This window comes from Pseudonaja textilis, chromosome 13 (genome assembly GCF_049901715.1).
Source record: "Pseudonaja textilis isolate UNSWEBS1 chromosome 13, rPseTex1.2, whole genome shotgun sequence".
Lineage (NCBI taxonomy): Eukaryota > Metazoa > Chordata > Lepidosauria > Squamata > Elapidae > Pseudonaja > Pseudonaja textilis.
In genome coordinates, this window is record NC_142002.1 from 12,779,239 (window position 1) to 12,799,035 (window position 19,797).

The 19,797-nt window shown below is 42.8% G+C and overlaps 1 protein-coding gene across 2 annotated transcripts in view; it reads right to left on the minus strand.

Moving 5' to 3' along the window:
• PDE8A (phosphodiesterase 8A) overlaps nt 1-2,990 on the minus strand; it is a 115,775-nt gene extending 112,785 nt beyond the window's left edge. The window contains exon 1 of one of the 2 annotated variants that reach the window (XM_087941398.1): nt 2,070-2,990. In XM_087941398.1, the coding sequence (XP_087797524.1) occupies nt 2,070-2,282 (213 nt within the window). In that variant the 5' untranslated portion in view covers nt 2,283-2,990. The remainder of the gene's footprint in view (nt 1-2,069) is intronic. The other variant, XM_087941399.1, reaches the window with a different exon arrangement.
• Nucleotides 2,991-19,797: the final 16,807 nt, after the last annotated feature.

Here is a 19,797-nt window from a genome sequence, read left to right on the forward strand (position 1 = left end):
ACAGAAGAAAAACCTCAGGGCAATATTTTAAGGCCTCAGCCAGCCTAATTTAATGGGAACTCAACTTCTTAAAAAGACGTTTAGAATTGCAGGCAATATTGAAGTCCGATATTAGTGTCTGCTTTATTGCAAATATTCATTTCAGTTGCAATCTGTTGCTGAATAAGATCATATAATGGGAGGGAATAAAGCCAAAAATAACAGCGGTAAATTACAGGTAGTCATCAACTTACAACAGTTAATTTAGAAGTTACGATGATGATGATGATGACACTTGAAAAAAGAAACTTACAACCAATTTTCACAATCATTCCATGGTGAATGATTCCCTTCACTACTGTGGCAAGAAAGGTTGCAAAATGGGGCAAAATTCACTTAACAAAGGTTTCACCTAATGATGGAAATGTTGGGTTCAGTTGCAGTCATAAGTTGAGGATTAGCTGCCTCTATAAATGGAGAACTGAATCAAGCTGGACTACAAAAAAAAATGGAATTCCTTTTGTTTTCATCTGCACGTTTGGGACAGTTTTAGCACAACACACAAAACACTGCTAACCCTAATGTACCATTGAAAGATCATAAGCCATTTTCTGTCTCAGCCAGTCCTACCTCAAAGGAGTGTTGTTAAACCAAAAACACAAAGAGTGGGGAACAGCAAGAAAACTATAGATGCAATCCACTTGAGATTGTGAGATAGAAATGAAGCAAAATAAAACTAATTAAATGTTATCCAACTATAGTGTAGAATGGGATGGGATGGGATGGAATGGAATGGAATGGAATGGAATGGAATGGAATAGAATAGAATAGAATAGAATAGAATAGAATAGAATAGAATAGAATAGAATAGAATAGGAATTCTTTATTGGCCAAGTGTGATTGGACACACAAGGAATTTGTCTTGGTGCAAGTACTCTCAGTGTACATAAAAGAAAAGATACATTTGTCAAGAGTCAAGAATCACAAGGTACAATACTTAATAATAGTCATACGGTACAATAAAGCAATCAAATCAACAGGAAACAGTCAATATAGATCGTAAGCGACAAAGTTACAGTCATACAGTCACAAGTGGGAGGGGATGGGCGGTAAGGCACCTACATTTTAAAATTTGAACCTAACATTTGTAGATTTTTTTTCTTTTTCTTCTTCTTATTATTTTGGCTCCTGTGCATTGACCCTCCTACATTTTGAGCCACCTTTCACCTGTCATAAACACATTCACATGCAAATTATATAGCATCCTATTCCTGAAAGGTTTTGTGGACTTGACATGCAAATCCGCCACCTTCTTTGATCAGGACTCCATAGTCCAAAGGCCAAACAATTTCCTCCATTCTAAAGAAGAAGAAGGGGGGGGGGATCACTTTTAAATCATTTGTTTTCCCGTGATTTATCCTCCTGTAAGATTTGGTTTTTTAAGTCAGCCGAGAGAAATACCCACAAATCTTTTGCAAACCTTCGCAAAAGCTGGAATCCTGTATGTGTACATTTTAAAAAGAAAGAAAAAAGCAACATTATTGTGTCAAGGTTTCTATTCTTTCTGCTTGGAAGGGGGTTTCAAAACAAACTTTCACTTATGCAAACACAAAGCTGCAGAAGGAGGTTAAAAAAAAAAAAGGGAAACCGTCGGTCCCTTGCCGACTTCCACGTTAATTTTGAACTGATTTTGCAATATTTGGCTGATACACACCTACAGGCCCAAGGTGACGTTTGGTGGGGGTAGTAGAGAGAGCATTGAGAGTAATCTGTCTATTCCAAATAAATCCAAATCCTCTTTCTAGACTGATCCAAAATCCACAGAAGAGGAAAAAGGGGAAAAGAGAGAAAGAGAGACCTAGGGAATCATTTTTTTTAAAAAAAGAAAAAGGACAGTAACACTTATGAAACTGGCGACTCACCAGCTAAAACGCTCAGCACCTTACTAGACAGCTTAAACCGACTTGCCCGGGGCCAGCGACCTGTTTGGTGTGTAAGTCTTGTGGACTTCACGAAGTTCTACCCCCCCCCCCCAACCCGGTCCCGGATTCCCGAAGGACACGTTTGGTTCCCCACCTCTCCCCATTTACCTTCACGCTGGATCTCTTGGTCCTCGATTCTGCCTCCATGTTATCCCGAGAGTCCTTTTTCGTTAGGTTAGTTCTCAACTTGTACGAGGTGGTGTTGGAAGATTTAATGAATAATCCAGAGACTTGCTGGGACGAATTGGAGTCCTCCGGATCTTTGTTACTGTGATAAACCACCCGGCTGTCAGATATATGAATGCTGGGAGCACAACCCATGGCTGTTTTCTTTGCGGTTTTTTCCCCTCCTAAGCCGCTAGATCTCAAGGTTACTTCTCTCTCTCTCAGTCTCTCTCTCTTTTTTTAATTTCCCTCACTCGCTTGGGAACGTTGTCCTTTTTTTTTTTCCCAAAAGGGGTTAACAACAGGCCGTTTCTGCCGAATGGTCCAGGGTCCCCCTCCACGCCGTCAGCTGCTTCTCAGGCACGGCCCCCCAAATCCGGAGAAACATCGTTCCGGGCGGCCCCTCCGAAGGTCTGGATCCGAAGGCGCAGTGGGTGCGGCGAGGTAGAAGAGAGGGGGCTTGAAATTCCGGCTGGGCACTTAAATCACGACATTCTCTCTCTCTCTCTCTCTCTCTCTTTTTTTTTTTCCTTCCCCCCCTCTCCCCTCCACGCAAAAGGGGAGAGGGAAAAATAGTCACCCCCTCTTTCTCCCCAAGGTTTGGGGGGGATTAAGAGGAGGGGAGGAGACACATCACTTCTGGGCGGCGCTTCTCCCAGAACACCCCCCCACACACCCCTTTCTCTCTCTCTTAGCAAATCGACCTAGTCCGGTTTGGGGAAGGGGCGAAGGTGGGGTGGAGGGGTCTCAATGGAGACCTTGCAATGAAAAGGCAAGGTAGGGGCGCCTCTCTGCTCCCACCCCAAGCCCAGCCCCTCGCCTGGCACACCTCGCCCCCCTCCTGCCCGCACCCGCTCTCCCTGCGCACATTGGCAGCCCCCTCCCCGCTTTCTCGAGCTCCCAAACGCGGCTCCCCTAGCCGGGCTGGGAGGGGGTGGCGGCGACGGGCCCCCTCCGGGGTTATGCTCCCGCCTTCATGGAGCGCCCGTCCGAGTCATCTCCGCGGACAGACCCTCGTCCCCCCCCTTCCCTCCCTCCCTCCCTTTCCCACCGCGGCGCTTGCTTTGCAACCCTCCCCCACCCCACCACCACCACGACCCCACCAGGGAGCCGGGGAAGCGCATTCACACGTTCGCCTCCCCCTTTCTGCCCCAAAGAGGCTTCCCCCTTCCGCCGCAACCTCGAGCAGGTCCCGCAGATTCCACCACGGGAAGGGCCTGCAAGGCAGATGGGGCCACCCAGTTGCGCGCCCCCTCCGCTCCCTCCCCGCCCCCAAAAAAGAGAGAGGAGGGGGAGAGAAGAACCGTCCAAAGGAGAAGACAGGAGGAATGGGGTGGGGGCAATGCAGAAAGGGACGGGGGCGGGGGCTGGAGGAAAAGGAGGGAATCCTAAACTTTAGAAGGATCCAGAGCACAAGAAGCCGATCTGCTCGCCGGGGACTGACCCCCCCGCCGCCACCAACGCCGCCAACCCCACCAACCCCGCCGTCGCCGCCTCTTCTTGCCCCAGCACCATCGCTCTGCGCTCTTGGCCGATCCGTCCTCCCCCCTTCCCCTCCCCACCCCCCCAAAAAGTCTCGCTTTGGTTTGGGGCACCCAAAGCGCTGCCAAATCCAAGCCCCGGAGGAGGAGAGTGGAGAGGGAGGGGGGGGGGGAGAGAAATCTAGGCAGGGAGGGGAGGGGGCGTCCGATCTGCTGCGGAATGAATTAAAATGGCGAGAGAAGGGGGGCTGCCGCTCGGTGCCCAAAGCCAGCTGCAGCCGAGGCGAGGCGCGGATCCCAGGCAAGGGCGCACCGCCGGCGGCTCCTCGCGCTCCTGCAAAGGGTCGGCTCGGCTCGGCTCCTCCGGCTTTGCAAAGGGCTGCCTCGGCTGCGGCGGCGGCGGCGGCGGCGGTTCCTGCTTCTGCTCCCGCCCCGCAAGGGAGCCCCGGGGCCGTTCAGCTTGGCGGCTCCCCCCAGCAGCCTCCCTGGCTCGCCAGTCCGCTCCGGCGGAGTTTGACAGCCCCGGCGGGGCGCAGCATCGGCGCGGGCGGCGGCGCAGCCAATAAAAGTCCCCGCAAGGGCTGACCTCCAGCCTTTAGTGGCGTCAATGCAAACGAGCTTCCCGGCCCAATCCGGAGCCACCGGCGGCGGCGGCGGAGCGAACTTCAAACGCGCCTCGCTCCGCCCGCCCGACGCCCGCCAGGGGCGCCCTTGCAAGGCGGAGGCGGGGGGTGCGGGGAGAACCGAGCGCGCCCCGGGCGGTGCAGCAGCCCGGAGGGAAAGTTCCTTGGTTGCCAGCCTTGGCGGGGGTGGGGAGGAATCCCGCATTTGCAACCCCGCCTTTCCTTGCCTTCCTCCCCACCCACCGCACCCCAGGAACTCCCCGCGACTGGAAGGGGCAGACGGGGGGGGGGGCAGTTTCCACGCCTCCGCCTTCCTGCGCTCCGGAGCGCCCGCAGATGATGAGGTTCCAGGTGGGAAATCTTCAGAGATCCCGGGAAAAGGCAAGACCCCCGGAAGATGCTTGGATGGAGAAGTCAGGCTCAGATGGTGTTGCACACGAACGACAGACACACAGAGACAGACAGACACGCAAACACACACATACAGACACACGAACCTGGCCTCCTTCAGACACTGGCAAAATTTCAGGAGCAGCATTTATAGAAGCTTTGAATTTTGCAGGATAGCTTTTAAACCGTTTTTATTCAACAGCGGAGGCCCCTGTTACTTCTGTGGCTTGTATTCTGTTGAATAGCAATCGTTGGGATTAAATATTTATACACACACACACACATATATACATACATACATACAGTCAATATATATGTTTGATTGTTGTGCCTTGAGGCCAGGTGTGTTTTTGTTGTTGTTTTGACACCTGGACAAGCCTACAGGTTTCTTTTTGTCAAGGCTTTTCAGAAGGGCTTTGCCTTCTTTCCTCCTTTCCCAGGGCTAAGAGAGAATTTTATTTTTATTTATTTTATTTTATTTGTCAGTCACTTATAAGATAATAGGTATAAGTATAAACATGAGTAAGAATACAGGAAATAGCTACAAATAAATGGGGACAAAAGGACAGGAACAGGAGGCACGATGGTGTGCAAGCACCCTTAGTGTGCATGCATAAGAATGACTGGCCCAAGGCCACCCAGCTAGCTTCCTGCCTCAGATGAGACTAGAACTCACTTCTCTCAGTTTCGGCCCCCACAATGTCTTAACTGTCATATCAAGCTGGCTCTCAGCCCTGGTACTATATAAGAATTTAATACAAATGTAGAAGGGTAAGTTTAGTGAATTGGCCACATCTAATAAATACAGAGAACCAACCTGCAATGCATACTTATTATTATTATTTAGCGTGTGAAGAGAACATGACAAAAGAGAGGTAAACATATACACACACAATCCACATAATTATATAGAAAACTTCTGTGGGGATATTAGCAGTGGCCTAATAACTGGATGTCCAATTCAGCTATCCAGGTGATCTTTAGAGTTGCTTCCTGCAGGTCTTCTAAGGAATAGCTGCGAATCAGGAATCAGAGAACACACATCATGGACAATTTTGCACAATATGTTTAATAGTTTAACAGAAATGTATAAAGCAACACAAAGTAGTAGTTCTGTCTAATAAAACCCAAGTGTCAATACACACAATAACTTTCATGATATTAAGTCACTTTTTATCCAGAGTCAAAAGAATGTTTTCAAAAATATCATTGTTAGGATTTATTTTAGATGTTTGGAGCTAGATTGTAAAATATCTGGACATCCAGATTAGGCAGTCCAGTTTTGGCTCTTATTATAAGGAACAAGGCCTCTTTAAATTCTTTCATAATCCAGACTCACTTCTGTTTTCTTTTGGGGTTAAGAAAGGAGAACAAGAGATTTCTAGGCCAAAAGTGAAAAAAATTCCGATAGAAGAGGAGGTGATTAAGAAAATAATAGAAAGTGCAGAAATGAGTAAATTGACATTAGAAATTAGAGAGCAAGAAGATAAAGAATATTATAAAATATGGGATTTATTTTATCAATGGCTATAAGAAAATAGGGAAATAAAATATACTATAATGATATAGTAAAGTTAAGATAATACAATGATATAATATAACTGATTATAATAAAATGAATGATATTATGAACTCGGTTTTGTAAAAGTTGAGATTTGCTCGAAAAGGATGACATGAATTCATAATTATAGTGTAATAAGGAGTTAATAATAATATAGTATGCATATTTGATCTATTTAACATGAATTTTAATCTAAATTTAGAAGGGAAAGACTGTTGATATTGTGCATGAGAGATGTGTACCAACTGACACACCATACAATGGAAAGATGGTTTTATTTTATGTTTTATGTTTGTATTTGCCAATGTTTGTTGTCAAAATAAAATAAAAACATTTAAAAAAAAGAGATTTCCAGGACATTCCTACAAATGGATCATCAAAACAAGAATATTTACTGAAGTATCCCATAGGTGCTTTGTTTAAGAGACAATTGGACTTTCTGGTTTTTTTCTTTTGAAGCCTTTTCGCTTCTCACCCAGGAAGCTTCTGAATTCATTCTGAATCCGAATGAGGATTCTTGGATGAGAAGCGAAACGTCTTCCAAAAAAACCCAGAAAATCCAGTTGCTTCCTGAAAAAAGCACCTTTGGGGCAACCATGACCCGGAGGACCGAGAATCTCCATAGACATTTATTGAAGCAGTCAAGGATGGCCATGGAGTGGGGTGGAGGAATGTCCAAAAAGTCAGAAGGGCAGGTGTGAGATCAAAGCCCTCTCCCTTTGGATCTCGGTTGCTGCATCTTAGGCAAAAGGCCTTCCTTGCCAGAAAATGCATTACTAAATTAGAAAGGCAAGAGAAGAGCTGATGGCCATTTTACGCCGACGATGTTCCTCAAAAGCCATGCTCGGTGCCAACAGTCACAGTGACAGCAAATGTTAGGACTGCAGAGCGTGAAACGCTGGGCTTTTAAGACAAAGAACAGTACAGTTCAGCAACCTGGAAACCTGCCATCTACCAAGCCCAATCTATGTCCTCAGCCATTCAGAACATCTGATAGCAATCTTCCAAAATCCCTGCCTGGATTTTGTTTTTTTGTTTTTTTCATCCTTCACTCGGGGTGTCCAGGACCAAACTTGGATGTCAGAGTCACCAATTTTTGGGAGGCGATGACTTGGAGTTGATTGGAACTGCTACGTAGAAAGATGGGTTCAGGATCGAGGTAGTGTTCTGACCAAGACTTCCTGAGACAGTAAACAATCACATGCTGTTCCCAAAAACCTTTCTTTTTATTTCAACAGCTGTGAATTATATGCATTCACAGCCCGTAATGAGTCCCACACAGTTTATGAATAGTCCAACAGAAGTCTGCCACATGGATAAGGCTGATAAGAACCCACCTTTATCTAACTTGAAATGCTGCCAATGACTAAATTGCCAATTAGCTGTACAAGGCCAAACAGAGCACAAAGTCAACACAGAGCTTCAGAGTTAAACCAACCATAATGAATAAAGTTGCTTCCTGCAAAGGCTCACTTCCCTTTGCCCCTCCTTTATGTCGTATGGGAGGGGCCAATCATCTCCAAGCCTTACTCCCAAGTCGTCCTTTTTGTCTTAACTATTCTTGCCTTCTGTCAGCTCTGTGCAAGTGCACACTGGGAACAGGCTCCCCCTGTTCCTCTGCCTCGCTGCTGTCCGATTCTGGAGGCTCCAGTCTCATCACATAACTCGCAGATGGCCATGGCCCCATCTCTGTATCGGATGCAGGACCCTCGTCTGAGCCCTCCCCAGACTTCAGGACTGGCCCATGTTCCTCCCCACTGTCCGACCTCACCTTGTGACCACAACTGAGCCCAAAATGTATGTTGCCATGTGAGAAATTGGTTATGTGAGTTATGCCCTGTTTGGGGGCGTTTCTTGCCCCATTTGCTAAGGGAATCACTGCAGTTGTTAAATTGGTAACACAGTTGTTAAGTGAATCTGGTTGCCCTATGGCCCTTTGCTTGTCAGAAGGTTGCAAAAGGGATCACATGACCCTGGGATACTGCAGCCATCATAAAGGTGAATCCACTGTCAAGCATCCGAATGTAAATCACGTGACCTGTGATGACCAGGGCATGGCACAAAAGCCACAAAGTCACAAAAGTAGGTAAAGTCCCTTTAATACCTCCAATTTAGCCCCCAATGTCCAGTTATCATCGCCTGGAGAAAAAACTCTCCCAAGAACAGTTTTTAAAGGGACTTTATCTATTTTTGTGACTTTGTTGCTTTTGTGCCACGCCCCAGGTCATCACATTTTGCTTCCAGAAACTTTGCCGTGCACAGTTTGCCCTTTTAAATAGTCTTCCCAACTGCAGCCAATGAAGGGGATCAGGGCCCTTTCCTTCCCCATAAACCACGCAACTCACGTTGCTTTGTTCTCCATTCCTCCCTTTGTGCTCTAGGATGAAGAGGGTGGGCCTGGGTCTTCCTCTGAATGCCCAACCAAACTGTGCCCTTCCCCAGTTTCTTCCACAGCCACTGGAGCCACACTCCCACTCCCGGTCAGCTGTTCCACCTCCCCCTCGGAACCAGATTCCAACAGGGGCATGACATGACCACAGGGATGCTGCAATGGTCATAAGTGTGAAAAATGGTCATAAGTCGCTTTTTTCAATGCTGTTGTAACTTCAAACAGTCACTAAGTGAACTGTTGTAAGTCAAAGATTGCTTGTGTTTGTTTGTTCTCTAGCCCTTCATGCCTCTTCTCTCTTCGATGCCCTTAAACCTAGAGTATTTATTTTATTATTTTATTTTATTCTATTACAATCTATTCTAGGGAGACCAGATAATTTCTATGTGAAGCATCCTCTTCAGGACTCAAATCCAGCCATCCCTTGTGCAGTAGCAAAATTTTGTGTTGCTGTAATGATAATAAGGAAAAACTAGTTAAAGAACAGTAAGCTCCTTATTTTTATCAATATTTTGCTTAGTTACCTTCTAATTTTAGACATCTATTTTAATATATAATCTTATTATCTTAGAGTTAGATAAATAAACAAGGTGCTATTGTAACAAGGTGTTCAGCGTGTACCATATTCAATTTATTTTACAAAGGTCAAATTTATAACTGCACCTTCTTCTCTTTGTTAATGCTAATTATTTATCATTCTTTTTACTGAGCCCAGAGCTGTGAATGCTCCAACACTGGAAGTTTCTAAGAAGGGATTGGACTCCCATTTGTCTGAAGTGGTATAGGGTTTTCTGCCAGAGCAGTGGGTTGGACTAGAAGACCTCCAAAGTCCCTTCCAACTTTGTGATTCTGCATTCAGCATTACCTCATGTTGCTGGTCATTGACCAAATAGGTAAATAAATTCCAATTTCCAATTTCAATTTATTTATTAAATTTGTTGGCCGCCCTCCTCGTTGCAAGGTTGAGTTTGGCAAACTGGGTGTACTGGAAGCTACAAAATATATATATATTTGTGACTCTGTGTGTGTGTGTGTGTGTGTGTGTGTGTGTGTGTGTGTGTGCGCGCGTTCTTGTGGCCTCAGGGTGCTCACCTCTGAACTAGAGAAAGCAGCTGTGAAAGCATGATTATAACCTGCGGGGAAATCATTCCTGTTAGATCTTCAGTTGCACACCTATTCCAGGCATGGAAGCCTTGATGTTTAATGAAATTTAATGAAGCCACCCAGAGTCATCGTACAGGGTGGCCCACAACTTTAGTAAATTCTTAAGTTGGTTTTTTTTTCCCTCCCCTTCTATTCAATCGTGTCTGATTCTCAGAGAGTGTATGCGCACGTGTTACTTACTTATTAATATGTTATCTATAAGAGACAAGGAATACTTGCCCGTTATTATTTATTATTGTTTATTACGAACTATCAAACCTATTATCAAATGTAATAGAAAGAAATATGTTTACCGTCCTATTAGTACGTTTACTATTTTTTATTTCTGTATACTCGTAGGTTCATATCTTTTTAATCCATTGCAAATAAATAAAGTTCGTTTTAAAACTCAAAGAGAGAGAGAAAGAGAAAGAAAGAGAGAGAGTGCGTGCAGAAGTCCCTGCAGTTGGCTTGCCTTTTTCAGAAGTGGTTTTTGCCATTGTTTTCTTTTCCAGGGCTGGGGGAACGTGACTGGCCCAGTCACCCAGCTGGCATTGTGCCCAGCGGGTAGGCTTCAAAAATGTTAGCGATGGGTTCTCTGCCCGGTGGCTGGGTGGGCGGGGCCATGATGGGCGGGGCCTTGTTGACCTCCTCCACCAGGGCAGGAGGGGGGGGGCGCAGTTTTTTTGACCTCCCAGGTCTCCGCAGGCTTTCCTCGAGCCTCCAGGAGGGCCTCCCTGGGCTCTGGAGGTTCTCTAGAAGCCAGAAACAGGCCCATTTCCGGCCTTCCCAAACTTCCGGGAGGCCCATTTTTTTCACCCTCCTCAAGCCACCCTGCACTTATCTGCATGGGGACTCCTGGGAGAGATGGGCTGGGCTGGGCTGGGCTGGGCTGGGCAAGCCAAGAGTGGGAACCGAACTGCACAGAATCTTAGGGGCTCTCCTGAACCCCTGCAAACCCCCCAGCAGCCCCCCCCCTCCATTATTGTGCCTAAGTGAGTGACTGGAATTCACAGTCAATTCCTGTCTAGGAAGATTCTCAGTCATCCAGATGATGGTTGTCCCAAAGGTGCTTTTTTTTTTTTTCAAGAGGCAATTGGACTTTCTGGTTTTTCTTTGAAGACGTTTCGCTTCTTATCCAAGAAGCTTCTTCAGCTCTGACTCGATGGTAGGGAATGGGGAATCCAGAAAGTCCAGTTTCCTCTTGAAAAAAATATTGCAATATAACTAAACCCAGTCAAAGTCTATCCCAAAGGTGCTTTTTCAAGAGACACTTGGACTTTCCGGTTTTTCTTTGAAGCCGTTTCACTTCTCATCCAAGAAGCTTCTTCGGCTCTGATTGAAACATTCCCCACCAATCCAGTCAGAGCTGAAGAAGCTTCTTGGATGAGACGCAAAATGTCTCCAAAGAAAAACCAGAAAGACCAGTTGCCTCTCGCAAAAAGCACCTTTAGGTCACAGTTTCCCAGTTTCTAGCCTGATGCCTTCATTACTACTCCACGCTGACTCTTGCAATTAAGTTGTTAACTTTATCCTCTACCTCCTAGAATAGTGAGAAATGTTTGCTGTCATCTTTCCAGAGCTTGCTTTTACTTAATTGGGAATAATTGCTGTCTCCTTTCATCTTTTGATCAGCGATAGGTGCTTGTGGTTAGGTTTCCTGGGAAGAACTGCATAATTAAATCCCAGAAAAGCATTGATGAAAGTGAGCAGGACAACCTATTAATCAATAGCAACAGTGACATCCATGAAACAACCAGACATGAACAATATTACTTGCAAGGTTCCCGCCCCCCCTGCTTAAATAGCATGAAAGAACAACGTTTGGTTTTAAGTGCTCTTGTAGTTTTGTGTGATTTATAAAGCAGATTTTATGATGCATAAAATCAAGTGTATTTTTTTTAAGCACGAAGTCCAAGCTGAATAAAACGGATTGAATCAAGCAAGATTCAGTTAACTATGGATAAGGAGCTGTGCAAAATGCAGCCTTTGTTTTTAAGCACAAGTACAAATGCAGCAAAATTAAGGGAGGCAGGGAATGTATGCAGTTTTCCAAAAGTTATGCAACCATCATCATTTTTTTCCACCGAATGCACTCATGGTTTCTTTCTGGTTCCTTTATAAAGCCATCTAACAACTACCAAACTAACAATGGAGCTGATGCTAACCTATTCCATAGGGTTTGTGTGTATACTGACTCTCACTGTATTCAAACTGAGTAAGAGTAGCAACATAAAGTTTACGACTTTATGCAACAGGCTAATCCGGAGTAGTCAACCTTTTTATACTTACCGCCCACTTTTGTATCTCTGTTAGTAGCAAAGTTTTCTCTAACCGCCCACCGGTTCCATAGTAATGGTGATTTATAAAGTAGGGGACAAAACCTCTACCGCCCACCATGAAAGCTGGAATGCCCACTAGTGGGCAGTAGGGACCAGGTTGACTACCACTGGGCTAACCCATAAGCCGCCGTTCATAAGCCACAGGGTTCACCTATTGCACTAAGCCAAACCTAAACCAAATCCGTGTAGTATCGATTAAGGTGTTGATCTAGGATGCAATGATTATCCTTCATTTATAACTTGCATTTCTTCTATGGTACTCAAGATGGCAGAATTCCTGGACGCAATGTCTGCTCCAAGGTTATTCCCATCTGGAGTTATTAGCAAAACTGTTTTGGTCTAAGCCTTCGTGCTGTGAATTCACACCAAAGAAGCTTTTATAAAGTGGCTGATGGCAAGATTGAAGACTGCCGGCATAATCAATTCTGCAACCTTGTTGCAAGCATGGATTGCCAACGAAATTCCAGTCCCAACGGCAGATATAAATTGAGGATAACCCCTAGGGGAAAAAAATCAGCTCTGTATGCAATTACAACATAGAGAAAGAAGCAGGTAAATAGAGCTTGTCTCTCATTACTAAAAAAAAAGAGATGATTTATTTACTTCCCTTTTGTTATATGAAAGAAGAAAAATAGGGGCAGACTGATCATTTCCTAATATATGCTGATATATAATGTCCTGAATTTTCCATTTAAATGGTGGTAACGGATGAACAGGAAACCAGAGTTCTTAAAAAATTCTCTCTCAACCCCCTCCCTATTATACATACATACATACATACATTGCTTTGACTAATTCCAGAAAATTAATATCATTTAACGTTTTTTTTTCCTGTTTAGCTTAAAATGTTCAGAAGTTTTGAGTCAGCTTTCTCTGGGGACAAAGTACAGGTATGCAAGAAAACAGCAAAGTGGAAGGAAAGGAGAAAACAGCATGAAAAAGCCATTCGTACTGAACAAACAAGCTTTGGAAACAGAGTGGAGATTTCAAAACATCATACCAAAACTTTCTACCTATTTAAACTTGAAAATGGCATAAGTGTGTGTGTGTGTGTGTGTGTGTGTGTGTGTGTGTGTATTCTTAAGTTTTCACGGGTACTTACATGTATGGCATTCAGCTTTGTTTGGGTATTTTCCCACGTCATTGTAGTTGTGCTTTTAAAGTTGTAGCAACGTTTCGGCAGAATCTCATCTGCCATCATCAGGCTTCTGTATAGTGTTCATCTGTGAGTCAGACTTTTACAGTGGTTTCAGATTTAAATTTGGGGTAGCCTACTGCTGTGCCAGAATGTTTTTTTCTTCACCCTGATTGGTTGGGAGCCTTGGTCTATGTTTATTGGTCTTGGAGTTTGCTGTGTTCTGCTTGATTGGTGTTTCTAATATCTTCTGTCTGTTTTGTGGCTCTTTTTGTGTCTTGATTGGCTGGCAACATTGTGTTCCTGTGTGGTGTGGAGATAGATAGATAGATAGATAGATAGATAGATAGATAGATAGATAGATAGATAGATAGATAGATAGATAGATAGATAGATGCTCTGCTGAAAGAAAATACCAATTTTTAATCCCTGGACTTCAGTCTTCTCCAACTGGTGTCCAATTATATGTTGGGAAATTAAAAGGATTGAAGTGCAATGTATCCGAAGGAACTAGAGAAGGAGCTTCACTAGGATGTTTCTACTTAGGAACCTGGTTTTTCTACTATCTTTCCAGTGGTGGGATTCAAAAATTTTTACTACCAGTTCTGTGGGTGTGGTGTGGCTTGGTGGGCGTTGCTTGGCAGGCATGGCAGGGGAAGGATATACTGTAAAATCTCTATTCCCTCCCCACTCCTGGGGAAAGGTTACTGCAAAATCCCCATTCCCTCCGCACCCCACTAACCTGCTTTCCAGCTCTGTTCTCCTGTGCAGGGCAACCAAAGAAGACCCAGCCAATCAGCTGGGACTCGGGAGAATAGATGGGGGTGGGGCCAGTCAGAGGTGGGATTTGCCGGTTCTCCGAACTACTCAAAATTTCGGCTACTGGTTCTCCAGAACTGGTCAGAACTGGCTAAATACCATCTCTGTATCTTTCCAACCCCAGATTTCAACCCCATGTCGAAAAAAGGCAAGATGGCGGCCACAGCAAATGACAGAAGCTTTCTCCTTTGCATCTTTCGCAAGGCAGGCCTTTTATTCTGAAAAGTGTTGTATTCCTCCATGGGGAATTACAACAGAGACAAGCTTGTGTTTCTAAACTAAACTAAACTAAATTTCCATGGGTTTTAACTGTACCATTTACATGATCCGTGCACTTAACATGTTTACATTTCAGAGAAGATGGTGGAGAATGACCATCTTTGGCGATAGCGGGTTCACAGAAAAATAAAAATAACACATGAAATGCATATGCAAAACCCAGGATAAGTTTTCCTCACTCTCCTCACCCCACCCCAGGCATTTTGAGTGACGCATAATGGATGGGGAAACAGAACTGAAAATACACACCAAGACAAAACATAGAACATAGAACAACAGAGTTGGAAGGGACCTTTGAGGTCATCTAGTCCAACCCACTACTTGAGTAGGGGAGCTATTCCAAATATTAGCCTCTACCTGGGATCAAACTCACAGCCTCCTGATTGTGAGATGAGAATTCCACCTCCAGGCTACCACACATTATTCAAAAGAATGACATATTTCACTGTGTGATCTCAGCAAGCTGGACAGCTTCCTATCCAGAGCCCCCCCCCCCAAAAAAAAAAAAGAAAGTTGCACCGGCTTAGGATCATGCAGGTTTAGGATATGACCCTTAAAGGCAGGGAAAATAGGAGAATGAAAGGAGAAATTTCTTACGGTAAATATAGCACCTCATTTACAATATCTGAATTTAAATGATGCCCTAAAAACTTATGGTGGCTCATCCATGCTGAGATGAATGAATTGCAGATTGAAATTCAACTGTTATAGCGTAATGGATTGGGAGAACCTAGCCAACTGATGTTTGTTGTTTGTTCAATAAACAACCATTTAAAAAACAACAACAGGTAACCATGTTGTGTTAACACAACCAATAAACAGGAAATTTGCCTTTGATTTGTGTTAAGTTTTAGAGATCAAACTCGCATTATCATTCCATGGAAGAAAGGAACCAATAGTCTCTGATGAGGTAGAGATGTCCCAGAATTTTGCAAACATTGAGATGATTTCATAATTTTGTGTCGGGCTACCAAAAATCTGGACTACATGTTAAGTTCTAGTTCATCTGATTTATTGCTCAGGCCTACACACAAGAATCTAGCCAATTTAACAGTCAGCACTAAACTGCGGCTAGATAAGAGTTAATAGAATCCAAGAGGGGTTGTATTTAGACCAGTTGTGGGAATGTAATGATTCCAGGCTGATTCCTCTTTTGACTCCAACCCCACCCCACCCCATTCTCTGCCTATCCTACATTTTGTGCGCTCAAGTCGGTCTTGATTCCTGGTTGCAACAGAAGAAGTCCGTGCCATTTTCTTGGTAGGATTTTCTGAATGTGGTTGTTTGTGCTGCCTTCTTTCCTAGGCTGAGAAAAGGGACATGCCCAACATCACCTTGTTGGCTTTGTGCTCAAGAAATGGAACTCGTGGTCTACTAATTTCTGGCCTGGTGCTTTTATAATGGTTGGGAAGAATACCAGAAACAGGATGTGAGCCCTATACAAGGGACTACAAAAACCTACATCGTCATACATTATCTTTATACACTCTGCAACATACAAAATGCTGCCATCTTTTACCCCCCTGTCTTTAGGATCATGCCCTGCAAAACAGCAGCCTTATTTAACAGTGCAAGAAAATGAGCAGTGTGAGCTATGCTCTCTAAATCCAAGAAAGCTATAACTCCCACAGAGCAAGCTTACCAAAAGAGTTCTCCATCAACTATTCCTTAAATAACCATGTGAGGCTCAAGGCTGTTGATTTTCTTCCATATTTCAAGACCCTTTGAGAGCTGAAGGCAGAAGAATCAGCTATCGCTTGGGGGTTATTTAATCCCACATTCCCCATAGCATTGGGACTCTTCTAAAACAGTGTCTTTCAAGCTTGGGAGCTTTCAGATGTGTGGACTTCAAGTCCCAGAATTCCCCAACCAGCCTGCAATCCTGAAACTGGCTGGGGAATTCTGGGAGTTGAAGTCCACACAGCAGAAAGTCACTACGTTTGAAAAACACTGCTTCCAAAGCTCACAGACAGCTAGGCTATATCTGATAAAGCTCTCCTACATCAATTTGCCAAGGAGGCAAGAAAGCAAAACCAAAGAAAACAAGGAATTCCCAGATGTCAAAACTCAGGTTTTGTAGAGAGCTAAAAAATGCTTTTGACAAGGTACCAGACGTTCCTTGAATACTTGGAATGTGCCTCAGTTAAAGGCTGCTACTCATAAAAAAATGCCTTTGAGGAGCTTCAAAGATTCTCATCTCAAAAGCAGGCAGATTCTGCAACATTTCTCCAACACCCTAAAGCTGAGAAAGTTCTACTATGAACTTTGAAAAAGCAACTTTAGGGTGACCTGGGCCATGTTTGCTTTTCACATAACAAATGACCACCACTTTGCCTTCTAAGAATCATTTCCTGGTAACCATCTAGAGCAGGGGTATCCAACCTTGGCAACTTTAAGACCTGTGGACTTCAGCTCCCAGAATTCCCCAGCCTTGACTCTTGACCTATCAAACGATATTAAGTGTAGCCTCTCACTACAATACCTAAATCCAGGAGTGGGTGAATTTCAGTGATTTCACAATTGCAGATGAGTGAAGCCAGGACTTTTTAAAAATGAATTTATTGACAGAAAGGAGACAGCATTGTATTAAAAAGAATGTTAAGCATATTTTATGTTTAATAATTCATATGTTTGGGAAACTCTTCTGTTGGATTTCAGCAACAATGATGGTTCCATATTCCCAAGGGGTAGACTTGTAAGGCATGTGTGATACAACCAATGTTGTAATTACCGGTACTCAAGTTTTAGGGAACACAAATTGGAACAATAGTTATGTAACTAATGTATCGGAGTCAGACTTCACAAGAAATGTTGCAAGGTTGTTTTCTTTCTTAAAAAACAACTTTGAAGTTAATCCAAGAAATGACCTATAACCAAGAGATTGTTGTGGCACATCCTTTTTACCTTTTCATTCAAATATGGACATAACCAACTTTGTGAAACTGATTTTATTAAATAATTTACTTAGGACTGTTTATTTTTTTCCCCAAGATTCCACAGGCGTCTGAATCACAAATGTGAGGTGGATGGTGATAGCAATCAAATAAATGAAGCAGGGGAAATTTAAATTGGCTGGGGAATTTCCAGCAAAATTTGAACCAACCTAGGTTCTTATAAGAAAACTTGGCTATGATCAGAACAAACAAGAGCTACAGCAGAGCCTTGAATACAACCTTCTCTGTGTAAAGGAATTAATCTCAGCAATCAGCCTATTAGTTCCAAGGCAACTAGAAATTTATGTTGAATTGAAATGTTAAAATGTAGAAGAATTACCAGTCAGTTTACTGAAGAGAATGTATAAGAAAATTCCATAGGAAGAGCATCTTTGGGGACCTTGTACAAATTATATATATTTTTCCTTGTATTATATTTTTGAAAAGATATATCTGCATATTATTAAGTGTGCATGTTTGGTACTGGTGGTAACATGGGTTGGAGATGAATATGTGCTCCCATCACTAGAGGTTTTCAAAAACAGAATAGAAAACCATTTGGACAACCAGGATGGTATAAGGCACCTACCATATGCAGGGGGGTTGGACTAAAAGACCTCCCAGGTCCCTTTCAGCCCTATGATTTGAGGAGAACTCTAAGATGCTATCTTTCCTTACATATCCAGTATGACCTCAAAACTGAGGTGTCCTTGGTGCTCTCAGCTTGCTTGTTTTCTTGCAGACTAGAGGTGGTGTATTCAGCTGGTTCTGACCAGTTCTGGAGAACCAGTAGTGGAAATTTTGAGTGGTTCGGAGAACCGGCAAATACCACCTCTGACTGGAGATTTTACAGTATCCTTCCCCTGCCATGCCCACCAAGCCACGCCCACAGAACCGGTAGTAAAAAAAAAGGAATCCCACCACTGTTGCAGACATTTCATTACCCAACTAGATAACATAATCAGTGCTAGTAAGGAGCATTGTTTGCTATCAGTTTATAGTCTGGTGACTTGCCTGTCTGTGTGGATGGGAGTGGTCTTAGAGATTCTTTGGTTGGGCTGTTTTCTTATGGTTTCTTTGGCAGTTTCTTAATTGGGGTATTGTTTACTTGATTGTTGGTCTGAAGTTAACCTTGGAGTTAATCTAGACTGATCTGGGTGCTGATTCCTGGTGGAAAGGTGCTTGGATCTTTTTGTTCCTTTTTTGGCTGGTTGATTGTTTCTTTTGCACAGTCTATAGATGTTCTTTTTTTAAAAAATAAAGTTTTATTTGGGTTTTCACACATACAAAATACAAGTAAAACATCTTTTTTGAAAATAGCATGGTCCCGGGTTGAACTTCTTTATACAGACACAAACTCAATTTCATGCTCATTTTTGTGTTCTATTCCATATCTTATACTATTCTACATTTTCTATATAGTTTTTCCCCTCTTTTAATTTTCTCAATTTTATTTTGATTATCTCATCTCAATTCAAATCATTATGTTTATACTTTTGTCTGTTCTGTTTCAATTTCATATTATCTTTTCTCATTAAACAAATTTTCTCCTGTAGTTACTAATTGGAGAATGACACCTTTATATCTTTTAATTATATCAATTCAACTCTTATTCAAACTTCAATATATACCTTAAGGTTATGACCTTCAATATAATACATAATACATAACTTCCAATCGAATTCTGCTTGGAGGATACATTCTTATAATACACACTATATTCTTTTTTTTAAAAAAAGAAGTATAAATATATGTAATTATAAATCCTCATTCCATTCCAATTCAGTTCTATCATTAATAATCATTAAAGTCTTAACATCTTTAACATTTCTTTTCAATTAAATATCATACTTCCTTAAAGACACATATATTCTCCATAATTAATTTTTCCCTTATTTCTCTTCAACATATGTTTTATAAATCATTAAATATACCTTTTGTTACATTTATTTATTGACAAGCATTCCACTAAGTTACGATAACTATTTTATCAAACATTTTAATCATACATTGTTTCATATTTTCTGAAATTATTTCTATTTCTAATATAACAATACTATCTTATGTACCTTTTCAGAATCCCTTTTCCATTATCTCTAAATAGGCCCTGTTTCTCTATATTTTGCTTCTGTCCTTTATAACTTCTTTTCCTCTCTTTCTTCCCTCTCTTCTTCTCCCTCCCCTTTTTTTTACCCCCTTGTCTCTCTACTTCTAATTCTCTCTTCTGCATTTCCCTCTTCTGTTGCTTTCTGATTTTATACTTATTTTTCACTCTATTCTTTTTTGGGGTTGTTTTTCCCAATCTTAAACTTTCCATTCTCTTTCCCCCCTTTCCTTTTTGTTCCCCACCTAAGATTACTTGTTCATTAAAGATGGCTTCTTCTTTGTCCCAATCTTCTTGTTCTGCAGGCATTTCTTGTTGTTTCTCATAGTTCCAAATCTCCATTTCTAAGAACTGAAATACGAAGCCAAATGAACCTCTCCCTTCTTGTGCATCTTCTTTGTACTTTTTAAGTTCCATTTTCAGTTCTTCTAAAAGTGGAGCCATTTTAAACAGTTTTAAACAACCACCCAAT